At 42.0% G+C, this 26,949-nt stretch overlaps 2 protein-coding genes and 1 long non-coding RNA gene across 6 annotated transcripts in view; 1 reads left to right on the top strand and 2 right to left on the bottom strand.

Annotated features, from left to right (window-relative positions):
* The window catches only part of USP49 (ubiquitin specific peptidase 49), an 87,417-nt gene extending 68,848 nt beyond the window's left edge, over positions 1-18,569 (bottom strand). The window contains exon 1 of the mRNA XM_073224425.1: positions 18,432-18,569. The gene's annotated coding sequence lies outside the window, so the exon portion shown is untranslated. The remainder of the gene's footprint in view (positions 1-18,431) is intronic.
* LOC140846758 (uncharacterized) lies at positions 10,082-18,034 on the top strand. Its single transcript, XR_012126152.1, has 3 exons — positions 10,082-10,202; positions 10,426-10,843; positions 17,902-18,034. It is a non-coding gene; the product is annotated as an uncharacterized lncRNA (long non-coding RNA).
* The window catches only part of MED20 (mediator complex subunit 20), a 97,103-nt gene continuing 82,883 nt past the window's right edge, over positions 12,730-26,949 (bottom strand). The window contains exons 1-5 of one of the 4 annotated variants that reach the window (XR_012126145.1): positions 26,799-26,939; positions 24,292-24,446; positions 20,536-20,789; positions 18,483-18,942; positions 12,730-13,708 (exon numbers count right to left, since the gene is read on the bottom strand). Coding sequence is in view for 2 of the 4 variants with exons in the window: in XM_017673456.3 (XP_017528945.1) it covers positions 18,727-18,942; positions 20,536-20,789; positions 24,292-24,446; positions 26,799-26,812 (639 nt within the window). In the remaining 2 variants the exon portion in view is untranslated. Of the gene's footprint in view, positions 18,943-19,225; positions 20,790-24,291; positions 24,447-26,798; positions 26,942-26,949 lie in introns of those variants that run through there. The other 3 variants (XM_017673456.3, XR_005057761.2, XM_017673457.3) reach the window with 3 other exon arrangements.

The following is a 26,949-nucleotide window of genomic DNA, read 5'->3' as shown; positions in this document are numbered from 1 at the left end:
AGTGGGTGAAGAAAATAGACATGGGAATGGAAGATGAACAAAAAAGCCTTTATACACCAATGATAGACTGTGCTCACATCACAGAGTATGAAGTCCAAATTCAGAATATTTTTCATTCATGCATATATTAATTTATTCAGTAAAGACTTACTGAACACCACTTAAGTGCCAGTACTGTGCTTAAACATAAATTTTCTTGTTATTTCCACTTGATTTTAGTTTTTTAAACCTCAAAAAGATACATGTTTTAAGATATGCTTTAACTGGAAGTGATAGGGAAAACTAATTTAATTAGAATATATTCTGTAAAGTGAGAAATTCATTGTTCTTCAAGGTTTTATACATTTTTTCATCAAAATAAATACACTTGAAGTTCTATAAATGATAAAAGTTGAAACACGAAAAGTAAAGCCCTACAAGTTACATTGTCATATCTCAGCCCACAGGTAAAACATCTTTTCTCTTGGGGTTTCAGAGGTAGAACAACTCCTTTTTTGGAGGATAAATTTTCTACATTATTTGTTCTATATAATTTTCCTCCCAAAGAAGATCTTTCATCTGTTCAAAAACCCTTCTCAACAGATTTCTGTTTTCTAAAAGATTTCACAAGCAGACTGCTGGCTGCCACTGTAGGTGTTGTAGCTAATATGCTCATTACACTGCACTGCTAACAAAAACTGATTAAGATATGCAGTGCAAAGTGACATATCTATTCCACACCCAGAGACACAGAGAATGATGTTCTCCCCTAATTACCTACTCCCCTCTTTTTTTTTTTAACAAACCCCAAATGTTAACAAGTATACAGGATAATATTCCTAAACAAAACCAATAGTAACTTGTGGGATATCATGTCTGAAGCTCTAAAGTTGTAACTCTCAGGATTTCAGCTTTTGATATTAAGTGTTAGTAGCATCAAAGGTGAAAAATAGGAAAGGATAGGCCAACCATCAATACTACTGGGAAAAAACCCAAGCTACGTGATCTGTCAGTGGGGTCAGCATGCCAAAAGACAACACATCAATTTATTCAGGCTTACAAAAGATAATGTATTTTTACTCTATCATAATAGCTAAGACTGAACACTTACTATGTGTCAGTCACTCTTCTAAACGCTTTGTATGCATTATGTAATTCAGTTCTCACAACAACCCAACGGACTAGTGCTATTAGCATCTGCACCTTATAGGTCATTTTTCAAATCAAATGCAGGCTCTTTATCACTGCCTTTAAAACCCTCACCAAATGGCTTCAACTTTCACTGTATCTCCTCTTTCTGCCATTCCCGACCTCATTTCTGACTCAAAAACTTGACTTATGTATCTCATAAGAATGGAACAGTACTCTGGCCAACCCCCTGTTCCTTTCTACTACAGAAGATTCCTTTTTGAAGATGTTCTCAGTTAACTCCTTTAACACAAGCTTATTAAAACTAAACACTACAGAAGTATATAGAGTAAAATGTGAATACCCTCGCAGTCCAAAAAAGGAACACCTCAATGACAGTCCGTACAGTTTACAAAAATAGAACTATTCTGTACACATTGTTCTATAACATGACTTTTTTCTGTAACATAACAATGAACATCTTTCTGTATGAGCAAAAAGAGATTCACTGCATTCTTAACAGCTTAATGGTATTCCACTGTATAGACCCATCATACATTATTTAACCAGTCCCTGACAGAAATCATTTTTTTGCTATAACAAGCAATGCTAGAAAGAAAACTTTGTACTCATATTTTTCATGCAAGCATATGAATATTTCTATAGGGCAGATTTCTAGAAGTGGAACTGCTGCATCATAGGATACACACATTTTAAATTCTAATAGACATTGCCAAATTTACCTCCAAGGAACTAGAAACTTATATTCCCACCAACAGTATGTGAAAATTCCAATTTCTCCTCATCCTCACCCACTACTAGCTATCATCAAGTTGTTTAATCTGTTATCTGATAGGTAAAAAGTGATAATTATATGTTTTATTTTGTATTATTTAAATGATTAAGATTACTGAATTTATAGCTTAAATAGATTTTGAATTTATTATTAGTTATAGGCTAAGCTGAACTGCCTACATAGAAAAAAAATTTCAAGCAGCACATTAACAGTATAACTGGGGAGACTACAATGTTGAACCAATCTGGGATTTTGGTGGGAAGCAGACAATGAAACCAACCACAAATGAGTTTCACTCTTTAGTAAAACACAGTTATCTTTCACTTGAAATGCACTGTTAATGGTTTTTCAAGCTCTGCCATACATTTCAGAAAAAACTTTTAAAGGCACTTATTCAATTCCTTAGTCATGTATTCACTTTCTCATCCTTACTTATACACAGCTCTGTATGAAGTCTTCTTTAATGAAATTTTACTTTTCTATACATCACGTTGCTTATTAATCCTTTAGATGTTAAAACACAAGAGTATAATTAGAGTTCAGCCATGAACATCCAATATAACTAAGACAACTGATATAAATGGTCATACTAGAATGTGGAAAAAGGAAAATAAGAGAAGTAAATGTTCACAGCGGCATCCATAGGAATCTTCTAGACACTCTGGATTATGAAAACAAACACTAACACAGCCCTACATGCTCTGCGAATGCTTACATAAATGAAATATCCTCTGTTCATGAATGCCAATTCACTGTCAAGATTTGTGTGATTACGATGCTATTAGCAATGATGGCTGAACTGAGGTATTCACACATTTTCTTACCTGGTTTTCTATGTGGCCACCTCCAGATAACAATTTTTGTCAGGGAGACTCTAATTAGCACTAACAGGGACTCTGACCTTACTATCCTGATAAATTAGTGCCCCTAACTGCAAAGATAAAATACCACAAATTATCTAGCATTCCAGAAAGGTTTTCGCTCAAAACTGCTAAAATCAGTAAACCCCCCTCTTCACTCTTCCTTTAATTCTCAATTAAAATTTTTTTTATTCTTCACAGAATAGACTGCTCCTTAAGACTTTACGTCAAAGTCAAAAGCTCTTGCTACTTTAATATGCCCACATGGCCTATCCAAGTGAGCATGTGACAGATATGCTACATCACCTTTCCCATGTTAGAGACTGGCAGAAAGAGACAGAGTAGGGGCAGAAAAGGGCAGGATACCAATGTGACAAAGTGCTAAAACCAAGCTATAAATTACTTCTGGTCACTCAAAGCTGCATTCTGAAAATGCTGCTGCAAAAGCAGGGCCTACACTTCCTTTGCAGGAATATGTGCATCACATGGAAGCATCTTCCTAACTTCCCAGAGGACATTTCATTTAGTAACAGGGTCACCGTCCTCCCCTCACAGAATTTCCCCAGCAAGAGAAGCACTGGCTGGGTTCTAAGGACAGTGATAAGAAGCTCTGTATTCTGACAAGGGGAGAGAGCAGCGAAGACCAGTTTCCTGGGCATGAAACTATTCCAGACTGCCCTGTTAATCCTCCCCAAATCCCACAGTGTTGGGGTGGGGGTGGGGAGAGAAAACAATACAAAATTGAATCAAGGACAGTAGCTTTGGATTACAGGAGGCTGTAACATTCCTACTTGAGCAGTGGGGCAGGGGCAAGACGTACAAAAGCCTATATGTTTATAAAAACACAACACACAAAAAAATTCTATCCCTGATCCTTCCGATGTGGTAACCAACATCTGCCCCCAATCACTTGCCAGCCTAGGCTGCACAGAAGGCATAGAGTAGCAGGCATTTTCACAGTGAGGCTGGAAGAGATGCTACTAGAGAGTAAATTACTAATTAGCTCAATAGAAGACAAAGAGAGAAAATACCTGTCACAGAATGCTGTTTATAACTTGACATATAATAAAAACAACCCTGAAAATTTCAGAAGAGCGTCTTACTTTTCAGACTTCTATTAACATGTAAATGGCAAAGGAACAGTATTATAGTCTTTAAAAACTGCCCATGTCTCAGAAACAATAATGCATGACTGGAAAGAATGCTTTCCAAATAATTTGTAATTTTCCCATCCTTATGAAAGCAAAATGTTTTTAATTATTACAATCAGCTTTAATAAGGAGCTATATTTCATAGCTTTGATGATCACTTAGAGTGGGGGAGGGAAAGAAACCTACAAGTGCTGAATTTTTCATCTGTCAGAATATAGAATACAGCTTATAGTCCTTTCACTGAAATCAGAGAGGCCTCATTCTGTAGTTAAATCTCTTTATATGACAATTGAAAAGACTCCCAAAATTTAAGTTTATTTTGGGGGCAGGTCATAGAACATCAAGATATTTATATCCATCCCCTTGAGATAAGGCAAACCTATTTGCATTATGCAACCAATGTTCTTAAGGTGATACGTTTTGTACTTGCATCTTTTCCAGCCCCTGGAAGCTACATGAGGATTTTCAAAATACATATTTCACCTAAATATTTCTCAGTCAGGGTGTTGAACAGTCCCATGGCTCCCTTTTTCACATAATAATCGTCCATACAGCATCAATAGCTAGCATATGCTGAGGACTTATGAGTGTGCGAGCACGAGCACACCGTGGCAGGTGCTAGGGAGGTCCTCGGCAGGGGGGTACGCCACAACAGTTTTTGCTGATGAAGGAGGGGCCTACAAAGTCATTATTCAGATTAAATACACTGAAAACAGCAAGCCATAAACCCACAAAATCCACTCTAAATCCAACCTTGAGATTCTTTTGCTTCACATGCTTGACTAAAATCAAACACATACCAACTTACTGATACATTCAAAACATTCTTCCCTTTTCTTTTTAAAATTAAGGTCTTCATATCAATTTTTTTTTCAAATTTACTTGCTGAAAAATACTCAAGTGAGAAAAAAATGATAAAGCAAACAGGGCAAAATGAAAACAATTGGTGAATTTGAATAAGGGTATATACAAGTTCCTTGTACCATTTTTGCAACTTTTCTTAAGTCTGAAACATTGTAAAAAAAATCTAAGTCATGAAAAAATACAGTATTAACAACATAAGCTCTCTCATAGAATTGTTGAGTTTCAAAGAATTCACCTACTTAGCTCATTCTGAGTATTTAGTAAATTATTAGTTAGTTTTTTAAATGAGTGGATCAGTTGTACACAACACATGAACCCCTCTGATACATGATGCTGATAATGGGGGTGCAGAGGGCTATGCATATGCAGGGACAGGGGGAATATGGGAAATCTGTATTTTCCTCTCTATTTTACTGTGAACCTAAAGGTGCTCTAAAAAAATTAAATCTTAATAAGAAAAAAAGAAGACCAATCTATTTAAAATCAAATTAAGCATGTATAAATGTACTTAGTATTATTGCTTACACAGGCACACATAAAGATAGTAAAAAACTCAGCAAGAGTCTAAACAGATTTTGCTTATGGATATATGCACTGAAATATGAATTCATTTTCTTCAATGGGCAATAATCTTTCAACTGCAAATCAATACGGTATATAACAAGTCCAGGACCTTTTTCTAGCTAAAAAGGTAGACAGGTAACCATTTAATCTGTAATGCAGTTAGACATTTTATTGGGTTTGGGGTTGTTTTGTTTTGTAAATACAATTTTGTAACGAAAAGGACAGGAACATGTAAGAATCCTGATGTAATCTTTGCATTAGATATAGCCCTTAAGGTGTCTGTCTGTCCCAGGTTCCCCATCTGGAAAGGAACTGAGGAAAGGTTAATAATAGAACCACAGGGATAATTTAAGGACTGGTCAACAAGACCAGTTAAGGGATAAAATAAACCAGAATTGTTTAATCTGGAGAAGAGCATGGTAAGAGATCTCTTCACAAGTCAAGTAGAGGTAGAGTACAGACTGCCTGCAAAATGCCAAGGACCCAAACCCATCCCCACCACTTGGTAGAATTCTACCTTATGGACTAAAAAAAAGATGAGATGTATCACTTAGTTACTACTTGACACACACACACAAAGAACAGTATTATCTGTACTACAAGATTATCAACTATTAAAGCAGTAGTTGTAGAAATGTCTGAGTATAACCTTGGCCAAGACATCCAATCTCAAGGAGCCTCTATTTCATCATATGTGAAATGGGAATAGTAAATAGTATAGACCTCACAGGACTGCTGTTGAGAATCAAATAAATTATATTCTGGAAAGAGTTTACAACAGTGTCTGGCACAAAGGCACTATCCATGGGTAGTACTATCATTAAATTTATGGAGAACTAGTATCTGCTGAATACTATAGTAAGCAGATATTTTTACTCAAAAATTGAGAAGGGGCAAAAGAAAACAAATACAACTATAGCATTAAGGGTGTGCTAGTTAGATAGAAGGCAGACTGTCCTTACAGAGAAAATAATTAAATGCTGGAAAAGAATATCTACAAAGGTTGATGCATTACCTCTGAAGATTTACAAAAACAGGAAAATTTTTATCTACCTGGGATGATTTAAGTGGGATATTGACTGAAGTTGCAGGATAAACTAGAGGTCCTTTCAAGGTCTCTTCCCATCCAAAGGGTCTATGATTAATCAGAAAAAACATTTAATTATATACAACTCATCATCCAAATCTGAATATATAAGCTTAAAAGTTTTTTGCTTAGCAAATAAGATTATAAAGAAAATAAAGCTGAATTGAGTAAAATTCTATTTAATGAACAAATGAAAATAAAGCTTAAGTTTATCATTGGAGAAATTATTAACAGTCTCATTTGAACTAAAAGATTATCCATTTTCAGTTTTAGAAATATCAACTGAGAAGTAATCATTCACAGTGAGGACTGGTGATTTAGCACACTGTGGCAGCATACAGAAACAAAAACAGGACCCAGACTCTTTGGTGGATCTTATACCTATATATTTTTTCTTCATCAATATCAAGACTAAAATAATTTATGTAAAGATACCAAGTATGAGACAATTACATTATAAAAATGGCACTACCATAGAATACAACTTACTAGTAATGCCAAACACATCTAGAAAGGAAAGGAATATGCACACACATCTCAGAAACAGGTGTCTCACACCAAAGTTATTCAGCTTGAAAGTTAACATTTCAGGTTATTCCTCTTGAAACTTAGCAACAAAAATAGTAATTTAAAAAAATCTTCTGCTAAACTGCTAAATCAATATAGTCACCTTGAACACCTGCTTAACAGAATCCAGAATCCATGAACAAAGCAGCTGACTCCAGAAAGATTTAAGATTCTAAATTATTCACATATATTAATAACCAATGTTTCTGTTATCCACTAATCAAAATTTAATGTTTGCTAACTGTTACAAATGCCATCTACCTAATCTTTGCTATTTGTACAAACACCCACAAATCAGTGGCAATCCAAAATTTACACAATTTTGAAAAAAAAAGCATCTTTGTGTATCTTAACATACACTAATGAAATAACCTCAAAAAGAATCTAAAGAACAGTTTGCATTTTTTTCTTAAGTAAATTACTTGCTATTCTTTGGCACCATCAAATGCAAGAAAGCAATTGTCTGTATTCTCAGCTAAATGTAAAAGCTTCAGAATAAAAATCATCAAAATACTCAATAAGAAAAATCTAAATTCTGTCCCAAACTTCTTATCTTTGTTTTAATTTCCAAAAAGTGTCTTAAAAATCAAAAACTTCTAGAAATTTATTATTAAGATTGCAGTCTTTATTCACAACTGCAAAACAGGAGATGCAATGGAGCTGTCCAAAGCTCCAGCTTGCATTATCATAGAGAGGTTTTTTTCATGATAAAAATTACCCATACATTCATTACTTAGCCTAAAAGCTAAGTCTAACTCTAAACAATCCTCCACTCTTCTACAAACCTCCCTTTCTTTATTCCATTTTGTTAAATGGGTGAGTTACCTACTACAGTATAAAATGTCCCACACAAAGCTAAAGGCAGTTCAGGAACTCAAAGCCCTCACAGCCCTGATTTACATCTCTTCCCCAACAAACTTTCCCGGTTGGTTACTTGCCTTTCTCTGAAACGTCTCAATATTCTCCAGCCACCAAAAACTAGGCAGAAATCTGGTCGATGAATCAAAACAAAAAGAGACTCATCTTTCTCCATCTCAACAACAGTGGGCTCTCCCACGAGCATGAAAATGCTGTGGATAAGGCACTCTGCCGGGTGCTTGTCAGGTACCACACTGCTACCACACGACACTACCACACAGGCACAACCACAGTGTAAATAAATACAACTTATTTTCCCATTATCTAGTACAACACTAGTGAAATGCAGAGGTTTTCCGCATGCTGACGCTTTATTATTCATACATGAACAAAATCAAATCAAAACGGGTCTCAGCTTTTCAAAGTGGAAGGGAAGTTGAATTAAAAGCAATTCAAGGTGGAAGCAGATTCAAGATTCCTTGAAGAGAAAAAGAGGTTTCTGTAATTTCCTACTTTTACGGACAAAAGGGCTCATAGTTTCAACACACAGTTCTCAACAAAGAATTCCTCTCCCGCACCCCCACCCCCACTCTTACTTTTTAGTTTTTACCCCTATCTCTAGGTCTCTTTTCACTCACCATGGTTCCTCCTCTGCTGCTCCAAAAGGCTCCCTACACTTGATCCTTCGCTACAGCGTCTGTGCCCTGACTCAGGCAGACCTTCTGGAGCATCTCCCCACAACATGTGCTTGTGATTCCCAGCCCAGTGCGGTCTACCCCAGTTCTGCATCCAGCAGACTCCCCTAGCTTCCCTTACCCTGTTCTCTTCCCTTATTGCCCATCCCACCCTCCTGGGTTCCATCTCTGGGGCCCATCTCTGTCTTGCTCCTCTCACCCTCCACCTACAGTCCTGTCTCTTCCCCTCACTCTTTCACCTTGGATCTTGCTGAGCCTCATCAATTAATACGATTCACCACTTACCCTGTCCCAGACCGCCATCACTTCTTACACCTTACTCTCTTCTTTCAGCCTTTCTGGTCCCCAAATTGTCTGACAAAAGCTCCATCTCCCACCTCTATCTCCTTTCACCCTTCCACCACACTTGTTCCTAACTCCACCTAGTACTAGTCCAAGAGTCTCATTCACACTCCCTCACTTTCAAGAATTTACACCCACTGCCCACCCACTAACCCATACCTTTCTCAGAACATCTCAGCTCCCAACCCTCAGCCGGTCCTAGTCCTTCAGCTCATCTCGCTCTACACTAGTTCACACCCTTGTCACGTCTGGCTCTTAATCACTCTCTCTTCTACTCCCAACTATTACCCCAGCTCTGTCCTCCCTTGCCTGCCATTTCCAACTCTTACCCCAGCATCCCTCACCGCACTACCATCCCCTGAGCAGCTTTCTGCTTCAGACCCCTGCTCTCACACCTACCCCCAGGATCCCTCTTGCCAGTCTTGGTCTTCCTAACATCATTCTCTGTCCGGCTTCTTTAACACCCTCCCTGGTTTTTTGCCTCCTTCTACCTCCCGGGCTGGCTTGTTCTCACTCCTCCTCTCCCTGCCTTCTAACCCTTTCTCCCCTTAAGCCTCATCTCCTTCCTACACCCGTTCCCCACCTTTCTTCCCCTCTCCTTCAAGGCTCCAAATCCAGCCGTCGCGCACCCGCCAAAATACAGCGCCGGCGCGCCCCGACTGCCGGCTCTCGCCTCCCGCCGGCCCCCGCCCAGGGCGCCCCCAGCCCGCCGGCGCCGCGGTCCCGCCCCCTGCCGCCGCTCCTCCCGCCCGCGAGGCGCGCGCCGCCTTTGTCGCCCCTCACCCGGTGTGTGAGGATTTTGCTTCTTTAAAGGGGAGGGCCAGTGTGCCGGTGACTCCTGTCCCCGCCTCCGAGTCTCAGACTGGGTTCCCTGGCCGTCGCGTCCTCCCCGGCCCCCGGGCCCCCACCCCCTGGCGATACCCCCTTTGCTGCCTCCCCACCTTCTCCGCCCCCGCCCCCGATCCCCCTCTATTTACCGCCATCATAAGCACGCGCGAGCTGTCACCAAGGCGCGAGACAGCCGGACAGGCTCCGCCCCCTTCCCGCCTATTGGCCTGCCCGCCCGGGGCTCCGCCCCCGGGCCCCGCATTGCGCCAACGGCGCAGCGCTGGGCCCCGACCCCGGCACAGACAACCTCTCCCAGGGATCGTGCCGCGGGCGCAAAGTTTAGGGTTAGCCACAAACGCGCGGCCCACTTGAGCTTGGCGTAAGGGGCGGCGGCGTAGAGAGGCATTGTGAATCGCGGGTCGAAGTTTGGTTGAAGCACAGGAGGGTAAATAAGAAGGTTTCCAGACAAAGAGACTCTTAAAGGTACAGACTCTTATGGCTGTCCCTCCTCCTTAAAGGGCCAGAGACCCTACCGAGCCCATCTCAGCACCCATCTCCCCAGCCCTTCAGCCCGCGAATCAGTAAAGGAATTTTACATTGGTTCCCCGCACTCTTTTTGGAACTCCTTTAACAGCTTTCGCCCCTGCCAATGGAGAAAGCCTTTCTCACTACCCCTTCTGTTTTTGTTTTTCTTCTGTTTAAACAGAAGTTCTGTCGAAACAGTTATTTTTAACTGTGGCGTTCTAAAAAAAGCGGCCTCCGAACCGTGGGGTTTCCCGAGGCAGCGTTTGCAAAAGTTACTATTGGCTCCCAGACGGGTGAGTCCGTGTCTGACTTTTGCCACTGATGACCCAGGCGGGATTCGGCTGTTTTATATAAATCCCCCCAAGGAAGATGTTCGCCGCCTTAAACTAAAGAAGTTCAGCAGATCGTGGGGATGGAGACCTAGGGAAACAGAAGAACGGCTATCCCTACAAGCCTCTCAGAAAGGACTACCGTTCCTCAGGAAAAGCTGCCTTCCCGAGCAGTCTCTTGGGTTGCATGGTCCTGACAGAACCTGCGGGGAGTGACGTTACTCCAAATAAGACCAACACTTAACATTTCCCAACAGATGGCTAAAGCAGGTAAAGGCTTACATTTAAATATAAGCATAGGAATAGAAACGTGTGCTGTTAGCTGCTTTAGTTCACGGCTGCATACTTGTAAACATACAATAGAGATGCACAAAAGCCAAGGAAGGTGGCAACAGCATGTGCTCGCAGGTAACTATAATGCCTGGAGACAAGCGCAATTAAGTTTAAGAACACATCCAAAGGGAATTAACTTGGACATTTTAAAGAGGTTTGATGGAAAGAGAGGACTTAGTGATTAATTGATGGTGATTTGGTGAGAATTTAGTATGTGATTCAAGAATTTAGAGATCTAAAATTTAGCACTCCCTTTGTTTTCCATCACCTTTAACATAATTTTCTTTAAGGGATTCTTCTTACATTGTCACTCCTAAATGATCTATTTTCTCCCCTTAACTCCCCAACCCCCCAAGAAAATTCTTGGAGAATAAAGATTGTATCTTATTTAATGTGAATTCTCTAACAAAGTACCTGACACGTAACAGGTGCTTAAAGTGAAGGATTTTGGAGCCACTTAAGAATTCTTCAGGAAAGGATGCTCTCAGAGAGCAATCCAGGGGAAAAGATTCTCAGTGCTGTCACCATGTATCAGATGAGTAGTTCTCAAAGTGTGGCTTGTGAAGTCTTGGAGATCCATGAGACCCTTTCAGAGGGACCCCAGAGATCAAAACTATTTTTCATAATACGACATTATTTGACTTTGTCACTCTGATGACGTTTGCACTGATAGGTAACAATGGGTAAAATTCTGCTACCGTAACACAAATTAAGACAGTGGCCCTGAATTGTACTATCAGTATAATTCCTTGATGAAGCACTAAAACTTATATAAGTAGACATCTTTTCAATAATATTATTCTATGTGATATATGCATAGAGCTCCTTACCTAAATACAATGTTTTCTTGAGGAAAAGCACTTCGTGCAATTCTCTGAATTTTGTGCTGAATTATAAACCTTTTTGCATGGAATACCATTTTTACTTGAAAGAACAGCTAACAGATAAACTATAGTTATTCAGCCTTGGGTTTCTGATATATATTCTCAAAAATAAAGTCAGGCTGACAGCATTTGTTAGCAAGGATCAAGCTCACCCTCTCAAGCAAAACTTAGAATTTTTTAAAACTTGTATCCCCCACTGTGAGCTTAATAGCTTCCCAAAACTTTTCTGATGAAATTGGTGGTAATATTAGCAAATACGATTTTTTGATATTGTATAATAAAATGTGTCAACATGAAAAGACCTGTAGTATCTTCCAAATGACCAATGCATGATGCTACAAAATCGAGCTTGATAAGAGATCCCCTCAAAATGCAAAATAGGTTGATGAATGTTAATGTGAGTACAAATAGTTCACTGATAGTCTGAGATTCCACATTGCAACTAACCTTTAGCAGAGCTGTAATGTAGTATCAAAGACTATCCACAATTATCTTAAGAAATTATTATACTCTTCTCCTTTTCCAACTACACATATCTGTGAGATTGAATTTTCTTTGTATTCTTCAACCACAACAAATTTCAACAGACTGAAAATCCACTGTCTTCTATTATGCCAGACATTCAAGAGATTTGCAAAAATATAAAACAATGCCACTTTTCTTGCTAAATGTTTGGGTTTTTTTTAAGTTATTTTCATTAGAATATTTATGTTAGTATGTGATGGGTTTATTGTTATCTTTAAGCAAATAAGTACTTTCATTTTTTCATTATAAGATTTAATAAGATAAATATCAATAGACAGAACCTACATAAACAAAAGCTCTTTGGGGTATTCAGTAATTTTTAAGAGTATCAAGGAATCTTGAGACCAAAAAGTATGAGAACTGTGTATTAGATGGAAGAAGACTATTTTAGATAACTCAAACATGAAAAGGCTATGCAGAATAGCTAACAAAAAGATTTTATTGTAGCTTCAGAGCTAAGAGCTTCAGTGGTTCATCAATGAGGAGTGGTAAATAGAAACAGGAACACTGAACTTTCTTTAAAAACACAACTGATTACAAATGTGAGCACAATATACATGGCATAAAAAAAAAACCCAGTTCAGACACATAACTAGGGCTTGGGAGCCAACGGAAAACAAGGATAGATGTATTCCACAAAGAAAATTAGTCATTTCTACCCCATTTGTTTTTTTTAAGCCCAGCCTCTTTTCTCTCGTTGTAGAAGAACAAGTAAAATCTCATCACTATGAGTATTAAAAATCACAGTTCCATGCCCCAGAGATGGTCCATACAACTGTGCTCACTGATGTAGTTTATGGAAAACATACCCGGACAACGAATACTTTCCCTGGACACTCTCTCCACACTGCTGCTTCTCTCTTACAACTACATTCTTTGCACTGGGGGAGAATTTTAAACTGCCATCAAGCAGTAAGGACCCCATAACTTCCCTTCTTAAAGATCTGAACTAAACACCATTCAGCACCATTAAAAAGATGCAAGAGCAAAAAACAGCAGTGGACTCACAGCCTCCAAGAAGGGACTAGCGGTTACCAAAGGAGAGGGGTGTGGGAGGGTGGATGGGGAGGGAGGGAGGGAGAAGGGGATTGAGGGGTATTATGATTAGTACACATGGTGTGGGGGGCATCATGGGGAAGACAGTGTAGCACATAGAGGATAAGTAGTGACTCTGTGGCATCTTACTACACTGAGGGACAGTGACTGCAGTAGGGTATGGGGGGTGGGCTCGATAATATGGGTGAATGTAGTAACCACATCGTTTTTCATGTGAAACCTTCATAAGAGTGTATATCAATAATACCTTAAAAATAAATGATGCAAGAGCAGAGAAGGCATCTCCTTGCCTACAAAGCACTCTTCACATTTAGCCTCCCTTGAGTCTGTCAATAGCCTAGGAAATATGGAAAATAGACATGATTATTCCCACTTAACAGAGGAAACCCAGAGTTACTTAACAAGTTTGGAACAATGACTAGTACCCAGCCATCTCTCCTAAAGCAGTATTCTCTTATTTTTAGTAGGCTGCCTTGGAATACCTGTCGCTTCTACTCCCTAGCCTTGACTTTCCTACATGACAGAAGATTTCCAATAGTGAATTCTGCCCTTGGGACAATCTAGGATATCTAAATGTGCTCCCTAAATTCTCTTTTCTTAAGCCTCCAAAGAAAATTCAGTAAATTTAGATTAACCTTAAAAACAGGTCTATGCCATCTGATGAGGCAAGTATGTGTTGAAAAGTAAGACAGAGAATGCTAGAGAATTAGGGATCTTTGCCCTAATAGATGCAAGGATTTTTTTTAACTTGCTGATTTCATCACAGAAGCAAGGAACTATTTCTCTGCCTCATCAATCACATTTATTCTAAAAAATGAAAATATGATTATGCCAAATCAGATCACAACAGAATAATTTTCAGATCCCACAGAGTGTGTGTCATAATGGGAGTAGAACTCCTAGGGCCACAAAGAAAGCTATAAAAATTGCTTCATACATACTTACTCCTATTTGTTTCTAAAAGGCTGTATGTATGTATGTGTATATAAAGACAAGAAGGGGGAATCTGTAGAAAAGATAAGAGCAGGAAAATAGTCCAACTTCCCAAAAACTGACTGAAAGGCCTGAAGGACTGACTACAAAACTAAAGAGGAAAATCTTCCAGATGAGGGGTCCAAAACACAGGGGAAGGCCTTGCTCACAGTGTGCCTGCCTCATCTTTGTCACCCTGCTGTTTGCATTCAGGTCTGGTCTCCCTTTAGAGATTCTTTTATGGATTATGGATCTTTGAAGTACCCTAATGAACCCTATAAATCCTATTCCCACAAAGCTTCACATATACACAAAACCATGTCCAGTTTCAAGGCATCGTAGGCTTCTTGAGGCTTCCCTCGGGGGTTGACAATCTGCAGTAACGTTGAGAATCCCTACTTTAGAGTCCTAGTCTGCTCAAACTCCAGCACCAATTAATGATAAATTCCCTCATTAATCACAATACACAATTTGGTAGGGAAAGAACAGGAATGTTTTTCTTTTGCTCTGATTTTTGCTTCAGTTCCTAGGCAAAAAGATGGAATACACAGAGAAGGGACATCCCTAAGAGGAAATCAAGTCAAGGCTGCAAGACCTCTGGGAGGGATGGTGTACAGATCTGAGCACTGAGTGATGGTTGATGGTCAAACTAAGTGACCTAAAGGGTCCCTTCTAATCCAAGTGACTGATTTGGCACTGTTCTACACCATGGCAGAAACTCATGCTGTGGGAGAGCCCACTCTCAAGAAAGTCACTACTCAAAGTCCAAAGACCCCCAGGAGAGGGCCAAACTTGTAATACAACTGGTTTCAGCCACTCCACTGGCACTTATGATTGGGGCTTGCGCCCAAGGAGCCCAGACTGCAGCAGACACAGAGAGGGAGACTGTGGCAAGAGAAAGGCCATGTTAGCATTACAGGTATGGGCTTGCAGGCGGCGGGGCCTCAGTGCTACCTGGCTTGAGATCTACTGTGACTGTCTATCCTCAAAATGTTCAGCCCATAGCCCTTCCTATATTTTAAGAGTCTCAACTTTGACACCTGAAGAACATGCTTAGGTGGGACTTTCTAACTGCTCCCCTTACCCTCCAGGATTTGAAGCGAAGTATTTCCCTCCTCATCCCGAAGCCTCAGGAATGAATACTGGACACACGAGGTGGGGGCAGCCTGGGGGTGGGAGGACTGGCCAGTCTCTAGGTATTCCTTCACAGGAGCAGTGGCACCAATAGATGTGGGGTGGGAGGATGGTGGAATGTGACTACTTGGTACTCACAATCTGAGGAAAGCCGGCAGGAGGCAGCCTAGGGACAGGCGTACCAAGAATCAAACAGCACAGGAGAGACAAGAGGAAAGCACAGCCAGAGTAGAAACCACCAGAAGATACAGGAAATGGACTAGCCACAAAGTAGAACAGTGTGTCCCCAAATCCCAGCATGTGCCTTCCGCCTCTACAGATTTTGCCCTTTGCAGATATCACTGTACTACAACTTAACAGTTCCCTTTAAGTGGACTCTTGTGAAAAAATTACTCTCACCCTAACGGATAAAAAGTTATACCTTTCTCTAAAATACATTGGAATAAGACATAAGTACTAATATAACAGTGTTTTCCACATTCCACCTAAAATCACCTGGCACTAAACTGAAGCCCAGGTGCCGCACTTTAACAGATGCTGGTAGCTAGGAGTCCTCTCAGTCTGATTTCTGGTCCTGACTCCAGCCTCATCTCTTGGCATGACCTCTCTGGAAACTAACACCACCCCAACTTACAGGGATTGGCCCTATAGCTTCCCTGCCCAACTCTGACAGTCACGGCTGGCAGACTTCTATGTGGCCCTGGCAAAGGCACCCACTAAGGTGCCATGTTAGCAGCATCCTAGAAAGTTTCCAGGTTCTAGTCTTTTGGGGGTAGCTATAGATGGGGAGAGGATTAAAGCATCTGGAAGCAAAGAAAGGAAGGGTAGGAAGACAGTCTCATGTAGAAGGAAGAACATTAGATCTGAACCCAAAAATATGGCATCTCCATTTACTAGCTGAGTTTAATTTTTTTCATTTGTAAAATAAGGATAACCATGCCCTTTTTTCCTTAAATTTATACAAATGCTCAACTTTCACTCAACATAAACTTTCAAAAATTATACACTGACAGTCCAAGACTATTCTTGAAAGCCCATTCAGATCTGCACACAAAACTGGTGTCACGTGGACCCTTCCCACTAGTTACCGGTTTGGGTTTGGCAACTTGGCTAGTGGAGCTCTATTTGTTAAACAAAGAAACATACCACGTTACCTGCCTTTCTTGGTGATAAACTTTCTTTTAAATTGATACAGAGGACAAAGATGGATAAAAGTACCTAAAACGGCAGTTGTTAAAGCTTGATCTAGTGTTCACTGGGCTTAAGGTTGGTCAAACATGTGCTCAAAATAAGGGAAAAGAACAAAAGAGAAGAACTCTGGAAATGTATGAGCCAAAATTCTGTCTAAAAGGCAAAATACGGTTAGGGAGTTTATACTATTTTTTAGTTTTTAAGAACAGAATCCCTCCTTATAATGCATAAATCTAGACTCATATTTACCACACTCAATTTCTATATGTTCAGGAATACATTATATTCTGAAGGCTGTCTTATCTCATAAAAGATTTGAGGCAGCCTATAGAAAAATACACACATGAATCTGGACAAGAGTAATACAAATCAGAAGGCTAAAACATAAGATCTGCACATTTTATTGTGTGTAAATGATATCTAAAACATACCTCAATTTTAAAAAGCAAAAACAAAGAAACAAAAAATCAGGGGTAAGTGAGAACAAAAAAATGCAGATGACAGATCCTGCCCTTTAACGTTGAAGTGCACTTCCTGCCAGCCAAAGCAAACAGGGTAACACAACCACTACCTGATCCCTGTTGCAGAGGCCTTAGATCTGAGCACCCAGATATCCTTAGGTGCCTGCAGTGAGGGACAGTGTCCTTGAGAATGGTATGTATCCACAGAGATGATCTCAATGTTAGCCTGATTCAACAGTCCTGCAGCCAGAGTGGGACAGGCCAGCAATGTAGGTCAAAGGAGCAACTTGGAGGCTCAAATGAGAAAGAGCTCGGGAAACTATGGAGCACAGCACCAGCATCCATCAACTGTTCTAAGGCTTAGCGCTGGCACCGGAGAACTGGACAGGCCTGCTGCTGAGACAAGAAAAGGGCTGGGGAACTGACTTCCTAGTGTGACTAATCCAGCTAACCTGAAAACGGCTCTGGCATCAGCCCTGTCCCAACCCAATTCATAAACAAATAGCTTAGTTACAGGGGGTGCTTTCCACAAAACAACAGCAAGCGCACCCTGGGGCACATCCATTGAGCTCCGTGTAGCACAGGCAACTGAGCCCTGCACCCATTTTTCCTTCATCTTTTAGTCACAGAACCCCATGAGTTTTTAACTGGGCACGTTACCACCCAAGTAAGAGGCTCTGTGTCCTGGCAATCCTTCAGCAAAATGCAACAATAGTGATTTGAGTAGCTCCAGGTCATAAAAAAGAAACGGCTGTGTTCTCTCTTTCCCCAGTAGAATGTGGACACACGGTGGATGAGTCTGCTTTGACCTTGTGGGCAAGAACAACACCCTAGGGATGGCTGAACAACAAGATAGAAGGAAACTGACTTCCTGATGACCTTGTAGAGTTAAATCTGCTCTGGACCTTCTGATTACCTCTGGACTATTAGAAGTGAGAAAAATAAACTTCTACTAAGAGCCACTGTTCATTAGTTCTCTTGGTTACAGCAGCTTAGCCTGTGGCTTAATGGAATTCACAGCAGCATGGAAAGATGTCAGAGAGACTTTAAAGGACTCAGATAACACTCAGAAAAGTCAACTCACAATTCACTTCAGCGAATAGATCAGACAATGATAGCCATCACAGAAGTTGTGCCTCCTAACCCTTCCCCAGTAGAGGCCCAACCACATCCTTTGAGTAGAGGAAGAGGCCTTTATTATAGCCTGGCTCAACCTGTGCACTGAGGACCTAGGCCAAATCCTCAATAGTTGATACAGACCGCTTTTCCCACCAAAACTAGGCAGGGACACCCCTGTCCTACCTTTTCCCCCAAAGCAGGAAAGCACCAAACTTCTCCACTCTTCATAATTACCATTCTTGAGGACAGGCCAAGTCCAGTAAGGCGTGCGGTGAAACAGCTGTTGGGGGGCTCTGTGTGAGGGTCAGGGGAGAGGAGTCCAAAACCCCAGAATAAAAGCCACAGCTGGGAACTGGGGGGAGAGAGAAGTCTCCTTGTCTGCCCCAGGTTTCCTCAGTTCCAGGGGCCTGAGGGTCCAGCACCTGCTCCTCCTGTGGAGACCCCTGGTGACAGAGCTCAACCAGGCAGCTGCCAGCCACTAACGAATCCCAGCCACCGGCACCTGCTGCTGCTTGCGGATCTTGTTGAAGAGTTCCATGTATTGGACCATGGTATCTGCTGGGCCGTAGACCGCATCATGTCTGTTCCCAAATACTGCAGGAGCCCCTGGTGTGTGGCTGCCTAGAAAACTCTGGAGGAATTCGAGCAGCAGGCTCCAGCAGTCGCCAGCTATCACACAGGGACCATACTCCACCTGGGGACCAAAGAACTGAGAATGAGAGTCAATTAGGGCAAGGACAGATCTTCTCTTGCATCTTTTGGTCCCCGTTCCCACCTTCCTGGGTGGAAACACACAGCTTCTAGCAGTGTTGCTCCATAGGAAAAACATTCAACCCAAATACCAGGGATTCAACACACTCATCACCATTCCCTTTAGCCATCTTTGGCACTCTCCTCTGGGAGTTATCAACCCACAGCCCTACCCACAAAACCAGAAGGCAGGTCTAGGCCCCTTTTAATTATCTCAGAACTGTTACCTTAGTTCCTACTATGCTGGGTGAAGATTCAAGGAAGACTCAGGAAATTTGAGAGAGAAAATGAAAAGAGAAAGTGAGAGTTAAGAGTGTGTGTGTGTATGATATGAGCACACACTGGGGGACCAGCAGAGGACAAAGGAGACATATAATGCTCCTAGGTCTCTTCGAGGCCAAACATTACTCCCAAGGTAGACCCAGCCTAGGCTCTGACCTGAAGAGGTCATTTTCCAACCAATGTGGCAGGAGCCAGAGGACATGGATCTTAGACATTCTCATTCCTCTCTGATTTTCACTGGAGATAGCAGAGATAAATTATTGATAACTATAAGGAGAAACAAAGAAATAGCTGGGGTGTGTTTGTACTACAGAGTTAGAAATGTGGAGGATAAACACATGGTGGATTCCCTGTGGGTCTCGGCAAATGTAAGGTGTATCACAAGTCAAAAAGAGTCAGGAAATCTTGACCCTAGAGGTCCCTGGAGTTTCAAAGCAGTCATTACCATTACTGCCCTTTACCTCCACCTGTGATGCTTTCTAGGCCTTACCTATCCCCATGTCTCTACTTTTTAAGTCTCTCCTTAAATGCTACACCTGCCCAAAGTCAGCAGGGCTCTCACTGGCCTGAATTCCCAGAGCAATCTGTGGCATTTCTTACAGACTAACTTCAAAAACGGTTTGTGTGTTTCAGCCTTGCTCTCTTAATAAATCATAAAATTTCAGAAGGCAGGCCCTGTAGCTTACCTAATTTTTATTGCACACAGCATATTGTGGACTTGCACAGGTCTCAAAGCCAGCTATTGTCACACTCCCTCTTTGTCACTGTCAATAAACACCTCCAGAGGAGATCAATGCCACACCCCTCTCCACCATGAAAGCAAGCAGACAGCATGTCAACTTAAAGCATACTAAGGAGAGGTATTTGACATAGGACTTAGGCCCCACCTCCCAAAAGGTTAACTGCACTGAAAGTTGCCTGGTCTGCGCCAGTCCTTCCTGTGATAGGGACTGATCCCTGCACATCATAATTCACCTGCCTCCCTGGACTCTTCCCTCCTAGTTTCCAGCAAGCTGGCCTTCCTAAGCTTTCTACCTGTTGTGAACTGAGCTTCCCTTTCCCATCCTGGGCTAGAAAGTCCATGAATGATTAAAAAAGGGGTACAAGATGCAGGGAGAGGGAGCACAGATGCTGTAGAGACAGGGACCAGGTACGCACAAATACTGTCTGTTTCCAGGGAGACGTGGAAATCCTCAGAGCCCTCTACTAAGCAGCCTCTTCAGTACATCTTGCCCCTATTTCACCAGGCTCTTACCTCCACAGAGATGCCTCGGGCACTGGGCCCCATTGTGACTGTGCCCACCTTCACTAGGAAGTCACAGTACTGGTAGCGGGTGCCCCGGGTCTCAATCTTGCTGGCTTTGGCACTCTGGAAAAAGCCCTTGAGCTTCACCATGAGCACATCAAAGTTGGTGTCAGCAATAAGGCAAGGGCCATTCTCAAAGAGGGCGAAGCAGCTCAGGGGGTACTCTGAGTTGTGCATCACGTACATCAGCTTCCCAGTCTGACCTGTGGGATGGAGAGTCCACTCAGCACCGTGGCCTTCCTCAGCAAAACCCAGAACAGAGGCACACACACAGAACAAGGCCAGAAGGAGATCCACCCTAGCAGTCTGGAGAGGGCTGGGCGAATCCCTTCACAGTGGCCTTTTCCAGAGAGGAACAGCATGTGGTGAGACTGCAAGCGAGCACATGGGCAACTTCAATAGTGATGATAATGGTTTAATTTTAATTACGTGGAGTGATGGGCTCACAGAGAGAAGCTTAATCATGATGACTAACAACCCACACAGACTTTACATTTAAACTTTTGAATAATCATATCCTACACACTGAAGAAAATAAAAGCAACAGCATTTGAGTATGCCAAACGAAGCAGATGCTCTCTTCTTCTGTCCATCCCTACCTTCCTTGGCCTCCTGCTGTTTGATAGAGAGGAAGTGGCCCTACAGGAGCAGCAAAGGGGAGTATCTGAGCATGAGGCTGGAAAGAGGACCAGAGTCCCACTGTGATTAAGTCCCGTCTTCCATGCCTCATGGAAGCCTGGACTTCATCCTGAAGGCAGTGATGAACTGCCTTCGTCATTAAAGAATTTTAGGACATCAGCTTCTTGGGAAGCAAGCAGCACACCAGAGCAGAAAGAACCCAGAATCTCGACTTAGAGAATCTAGCTTCAAGCACCAGATCACCCTTCCAGTTCCTGAGAAGTGAGTTTTCTTACTGAGTACTACAGATTTTCTGTTAGAAGGAAGAACAGGTATGCATATTTGATATAGTGGAAAATGGAAGGCAAAAAATGGAAAGCAAGATTCCTCTCTCATATGTTACAAGAGTTAATGGATAGGGTGCCACAATCCCAATTACTTATTAAGTACTTAAGCTAACCCCAGCACAGCACTGCATGGGGGTTTAAGAGGCATACAAGTAGAGGACTTAGCCCTTGGCCTCAGGAAGCCGGCATCTCACTAGAGACAGGTGAACTTTCAAAAAGACAATAAAACAAAAGTCCTTACCTGGGATAGACCAGAAGTCTGTTGGAAGGAAGAAAGACTTTAAGAGATCAAAGTGGGGGAGTCAGCAGGAAAAATTTTCATGGAAAAAATAAGACCTGAACTAGGATATGAAGAGAGGGTAGATTCAGCCACGCAAAGAAGGAAAGAAGACATTGTGGGCAGGGAGAAGAGCATAACAATGGAAAAGAGTAAGGAGACAGGTTGGGGAGACTGGGCAGAGCTGGGGATGTTGTGACCTCTATAGTGGCCTGTGGGAAAGTTGGGGCTCCTATGGCCAGGATCCTCACTGAACTTAAACCACCTGATGTAACTGGCCTGTTGCTGGGCTGCTGCTTCCACACCTGTAGGCAATAAGCTATTACTGCGCTATTTAGAGAGCTCAGCCTAGTGCTCTGTGCGGAGGCAGAGATGCTAGTGCTCGACCTACTGCCTGAGAACAAGCAGGGGAATAAACCCTTTCACCCCAAGAACATTTTGCTGTCGATTCCTTTGGTCACACTGAATCCATAGCAAACTTGCCCGGGGCTGAAACCCATTGGCAAGACAGGCCTCCATTCTGCTGCCACTTTCTGAACACAACAGGCTCTGCCCAAACCTTTCCCAACATCCCTCCTGGCTGGTAGCTGCCAACTGACACCTTTCACCTCCTGCTAAATCCAGTTCAAAACATTTTAACTCTTAAAAAGAAAAAAGACACCCAAAGCTGATCTGTCATTCTTTTCTTGTGCAAACTCACTATAATTACATGGTTAATTCATACTATGTGAGTCTGCAGGTGCTCTTATTGTTTTGAACACATTTCAAAGTCAACTAAGGTTATTTTTTAATGAAGACGGCATTTCCAGTTGTTTACAGACAATACTATTTTTTTAATCACAACAGTACTTTCACATCCACACACTTTGAAGCAAGCAGAACCAGTGTTACTGGCCCCCTTTTACAGCTGAGGAAAATGAAGCTAATGGGTTCCACACCCACAGCCTTACTATCACCACCTGGGAACTTGTTAGAAATGCAAATTATCCACAGACCCCATACCTACTGAGACAGACTGGGAGGGGGGCCCAGCCATCCCTGTTAACAAGCCCTCCAGGTGGCGCTAACAGTAGCCAGTGTGAGAATTCATCCGAGGCTCAGAACAAACAAGCAGCAGAACCGGACTCCAATCCAGGCCTTCTGACCTCAAGTTTATTGCTCTTTCCATTCTACCTCCACCACCCGCCATGGATATGTTGTCTCCCCAGCTAGACTGTAGCAACTTGAAAAGTAAAGTTTTGGTCAGGAAAACAAAAGCTCACACCAGGCAGTTTCATAGAAGTAGTATACCAAAATATATAAAGAGCTCCTACACCTCAGCACCAAAAATACCAAATAACCTGATTAAAAAATGGGCAAAGGACCTGAACAGACGTTTCTCTGCAGATGAAATACAGATGACTAACAAGCACATGAAAAGATGCTCCACGTCGCTAATCATCAGGGAAATGCAAATCAAAACCACAATGAGATACCACCTCACACCAGTTAGAATGCCCAACATCCAAAAGACAAGAAATAACAAGTGTTGGCAAGGATGTGGAGAAATGGGAACCCTCCTACATTGTTGGTGGGAATGTAAATTGGTGCAGCTGCTGTGGAAAGCAGTATGGAGGGTCCTCAAAAAACTAAAAATAGAAATACTATCCAACCCAATAATTCCACTTCTAGGAATTTACCTGAAGAAAACAAAATCCCTGACTTGAAAAGATAAATGCACCCCTATATTTACTGCTGCATTATTTACAATAGCCAAGATACAGAAGCAACCTAAGTGTCCATTAATATGTGAATTGATAAAGAAGATGGGAACATATATGCAATGGAGTATTATTCAACCATAAAAAAAAGAAATCCTGCCATTTGCAACAACATGGATGGACCTAGAGGGTATTATGCTCAGTGAAATAAGCCAGGCAGAGAAAGACAAATACCATATGATTTCACTTATTTGTGGAATATAAAAACAAAGCAAAAACAGCTGTAGACTTACAGACACTGAGAAGTGACTACAGGAGAGGGACTGGGATGAGGGGGACAAAGGGGCATAAAAATTCTTAATCACAATATAAATCAGTCATGGGATGGTAGTACAGCATGGAGAATATAGTCAATGATTCTGTAACATCTTCCTATTTTGACAGATAGTAACTGCACTAGTGGAGGGGGGTAAAGATTTAATAATATGTGTAACTGTTGAACCACTGTGTTGTATACTTGAAACTAATATAAGATTGTATATATTAAAAAAAAGTAGTATTCTATCTCATCTCAACATACCAATGTTCTATTTTCCAAATGCTTTTATAACCATTATGTCTTGATTCTTACATCCTTCCCACTGAAGGCAAAACAAATGGTAACACTGCAATGATGACATAACTCAGTTGAGTTCTTAGTTACCATTTATGAAATACTGATTACAAGACAACCTCAGCCAGCCTGCAGATCTATCTCACTGACCTTGGCTGCCAAGCGTAGAGGCAGCCGTGTGGTATGTCTCACAGTCCACACAAAATGTTCCTTGCTTCTCAGCCCCAAGCATCTCCAATTTCCGGGTGAGAAGCTCCACGGTCTGCTGAACACTCTTGCCCTCAGCCACAGGCATCTGAGACACACTGGAAAGGAAAGGATCAAATCATCAGTATCCAGAGACACATGCTCTGACTGCACCACTCACTCACCCACAGAATTCATCAGGGCCAAGAGTTATGTTAGTTAGACACCACCTACCCTGACCCCCTCATTTTAGAGAAGAGGAAATAGAGGCCCATAGTTACTGACCAGAGGGCAGGTCTCAGGGCTCTCACACCAGTGCAGAGAACTTCCTATCTATCACACCAGTATTTCCGCAGCGTGGCATGTGGGGCAGTATTCAGGAAATTTTAGGTGGCATGCAGACTGGGCATTCGGTTAACATTGAGCTGTATAAGAGCAAAGGGATTTCCTTTCTGATTCTTTCAGTTCTGACTCTTTCAATCTGGGGTTAGCATGTTTCCACAAACTCTCTTAACACCCTGAACGTGCCCTGTCTGATACAGTAGCCATGAGTCACATGTGACTATTTACATTTAAACCAATAAATTAAAAACTTCTTAGCTGCACTTCCCACATTTCAAGGGCTCAGTAGCCACATGAGGCTGAGGGCTAGTGTATTGGACAGCACTGATATAGAACATTCCCATCAGTGCAGAAAGTTCTGTCAGCCCCAGGATCAAAGAGAAAGCAAGCCTCAAGCTTCTAATCTTTGCGAGTGAGAGGCAACAGTATGTACAAGTATTTAACCAAAACAATAAAGCAAAAAATATTATTTCCAAGATTTCCTTCTATGGTGAGCGAAACTGGCTTCCTCTTTAGAATGTTGGGTAACAATCCCCAAGAAGCAACTAACACATACCAGGCAGTGTCCAAAGGCCTTTAGATAAATTAACTCTTCAAATTCCCACAATAGCTTGATAAGATATGCCAATATATCTCCGAGTTCCAAATGAGGAAACTGAAGTACAGAGGGGTTAATTATTCACACAAAGTCACACAGCTTCGTGTGGTATGGGCAGGACCCAAAGCCAAGCAAACTGGCTCCATGTCCCCTGCTCTTATCTATTATACCAGACGGCTTCCCGAGGGAAGTAGTTGCCTGTGAGAAACACTTTAAACCAAAATAAATATATTTAAAACAAAGTATTAGTAAATAACAATACAGGTTGTATTTAGTTATATGAAAATCATAGTCTGAATTTTGGGAGATAAATGCATTACCTTATGATCAATCAATTATAAAAGTGTATGAATGAACTAGAAAAACTGCAAAATGAAACTATAAAAGTAGAGACTGACAGTTGCTAAAAATTGTCACTATTCTCCAGAAAAAGCACTGATTAGCAATGATGATAATATGCCTTATTCTGAAATGTAAGAGAATCCCTAAACTGGTGCTACTGGGGTCAGAAGTCCTAGGAGTCTGAAAATACTGGTAAGGGTATCAACAGAGAGAGAACACATTCCCTCTGTCTGCTTTTGCTATGGAAAGAACAGGGGCTTCCTCTGTGCTGCAAACTTTTCATTCCCATCCCTAACACATCTCCCCTACACTAGAGGACTTAGGAGGCTCAAGTATAGGAAACAAAGGTGCAGTCACCAGCAAACAGGCTAGAACCTAGGCTATCAGGAGCAGTAAGTTCCCACAGAGAAGCTGATAGCCACTGACTTCAGATATCCTGGCCTCCAGCCCACTCTGACTAGAAAGATGCTCACACTTACTGATAAAGAAAAGAAAGTCTTGAAACCAGCTTTTTTGTAACTAATGCCTCCAAGATCATTAGGCCCATAACTTGCCCTGCCACCCTAACATATATAACATGTTAGAGACAAAAAGTCCATAGTAACTAGACCAACCATGTAATTGCACATAGTTGGAAACCGTCCTGAAGAGGTGACATGCCTGAACCCCAACCTCCTAATTCCCAACAGCTTTTTTTTTTTCCTCTAGACCCAAGCTAGAACCAGACAAAGGCTGTTCTAACCGCATTTAGTAGTCGTAGGGAGATGCAGGCGAAAACCTAAAAAAGATACTATCTCCTGGTTGCCTATTCCCCACCCCGTCCAAGCCGGCCTGTTGACAGATCCTGGTTCCGACAGCCTGTTTCCGACTCTAACGTTCCATCCCGGATAGTACTTTAGCCTCACTGTTAGGCAGATGTACCAAGGAAAAAAGGAAGGAGGTACAAAACCACTGATGAGTTCCTGGGATAAAACCTTTAACCTGCCGCCTTCCAGGAGGAAGGGGCGCGTCTCCGATGAAACAGACCCAGAGGATACGCGGCGCTAACGCTGTACCCTCACCCACACAATTTTGCTCAGCAACTTGGGGACGGCAACCCTGGTCCCGGGCCTCCTCCCCATTATAGTCCAGGCTCCGAGAACCCTTCACGACCCCAAGCCCCGTCCCACAAAATCCCTTGTAGTCGTACCAAGTCACTCCCATGGTGACGGGCCAGGAGCCTGGCAGGCAACACACAAAACGCAGTGCTCTCTAGCCGCCCACACTAAGTGAAGCCCTCTAAGACAAGTTTCGTTGAGGGACGTGCTCCGGAAATGACGTTTGACAGAGCGCCCAGTCAG

The sequence above is a fragment of the Manis javanica genome, chromosome 16 (assembly GCF_040802235.1).
Source record: "Manis javanica isolate MJ-LG chromosome 16, MJ_LKY, whole genome shotgun sequence".
Lineage (NCBI taxonomy): Eukaryota > Metazoa > Chordata > Mammalia > Pholidota > Manidae > Manis > Manis javanica.
The sequence above is the reverse complement of the archived record's forward strand: the minus strand, read 5'-3'. Positions and strand labels throughout refer to the sequence as shown.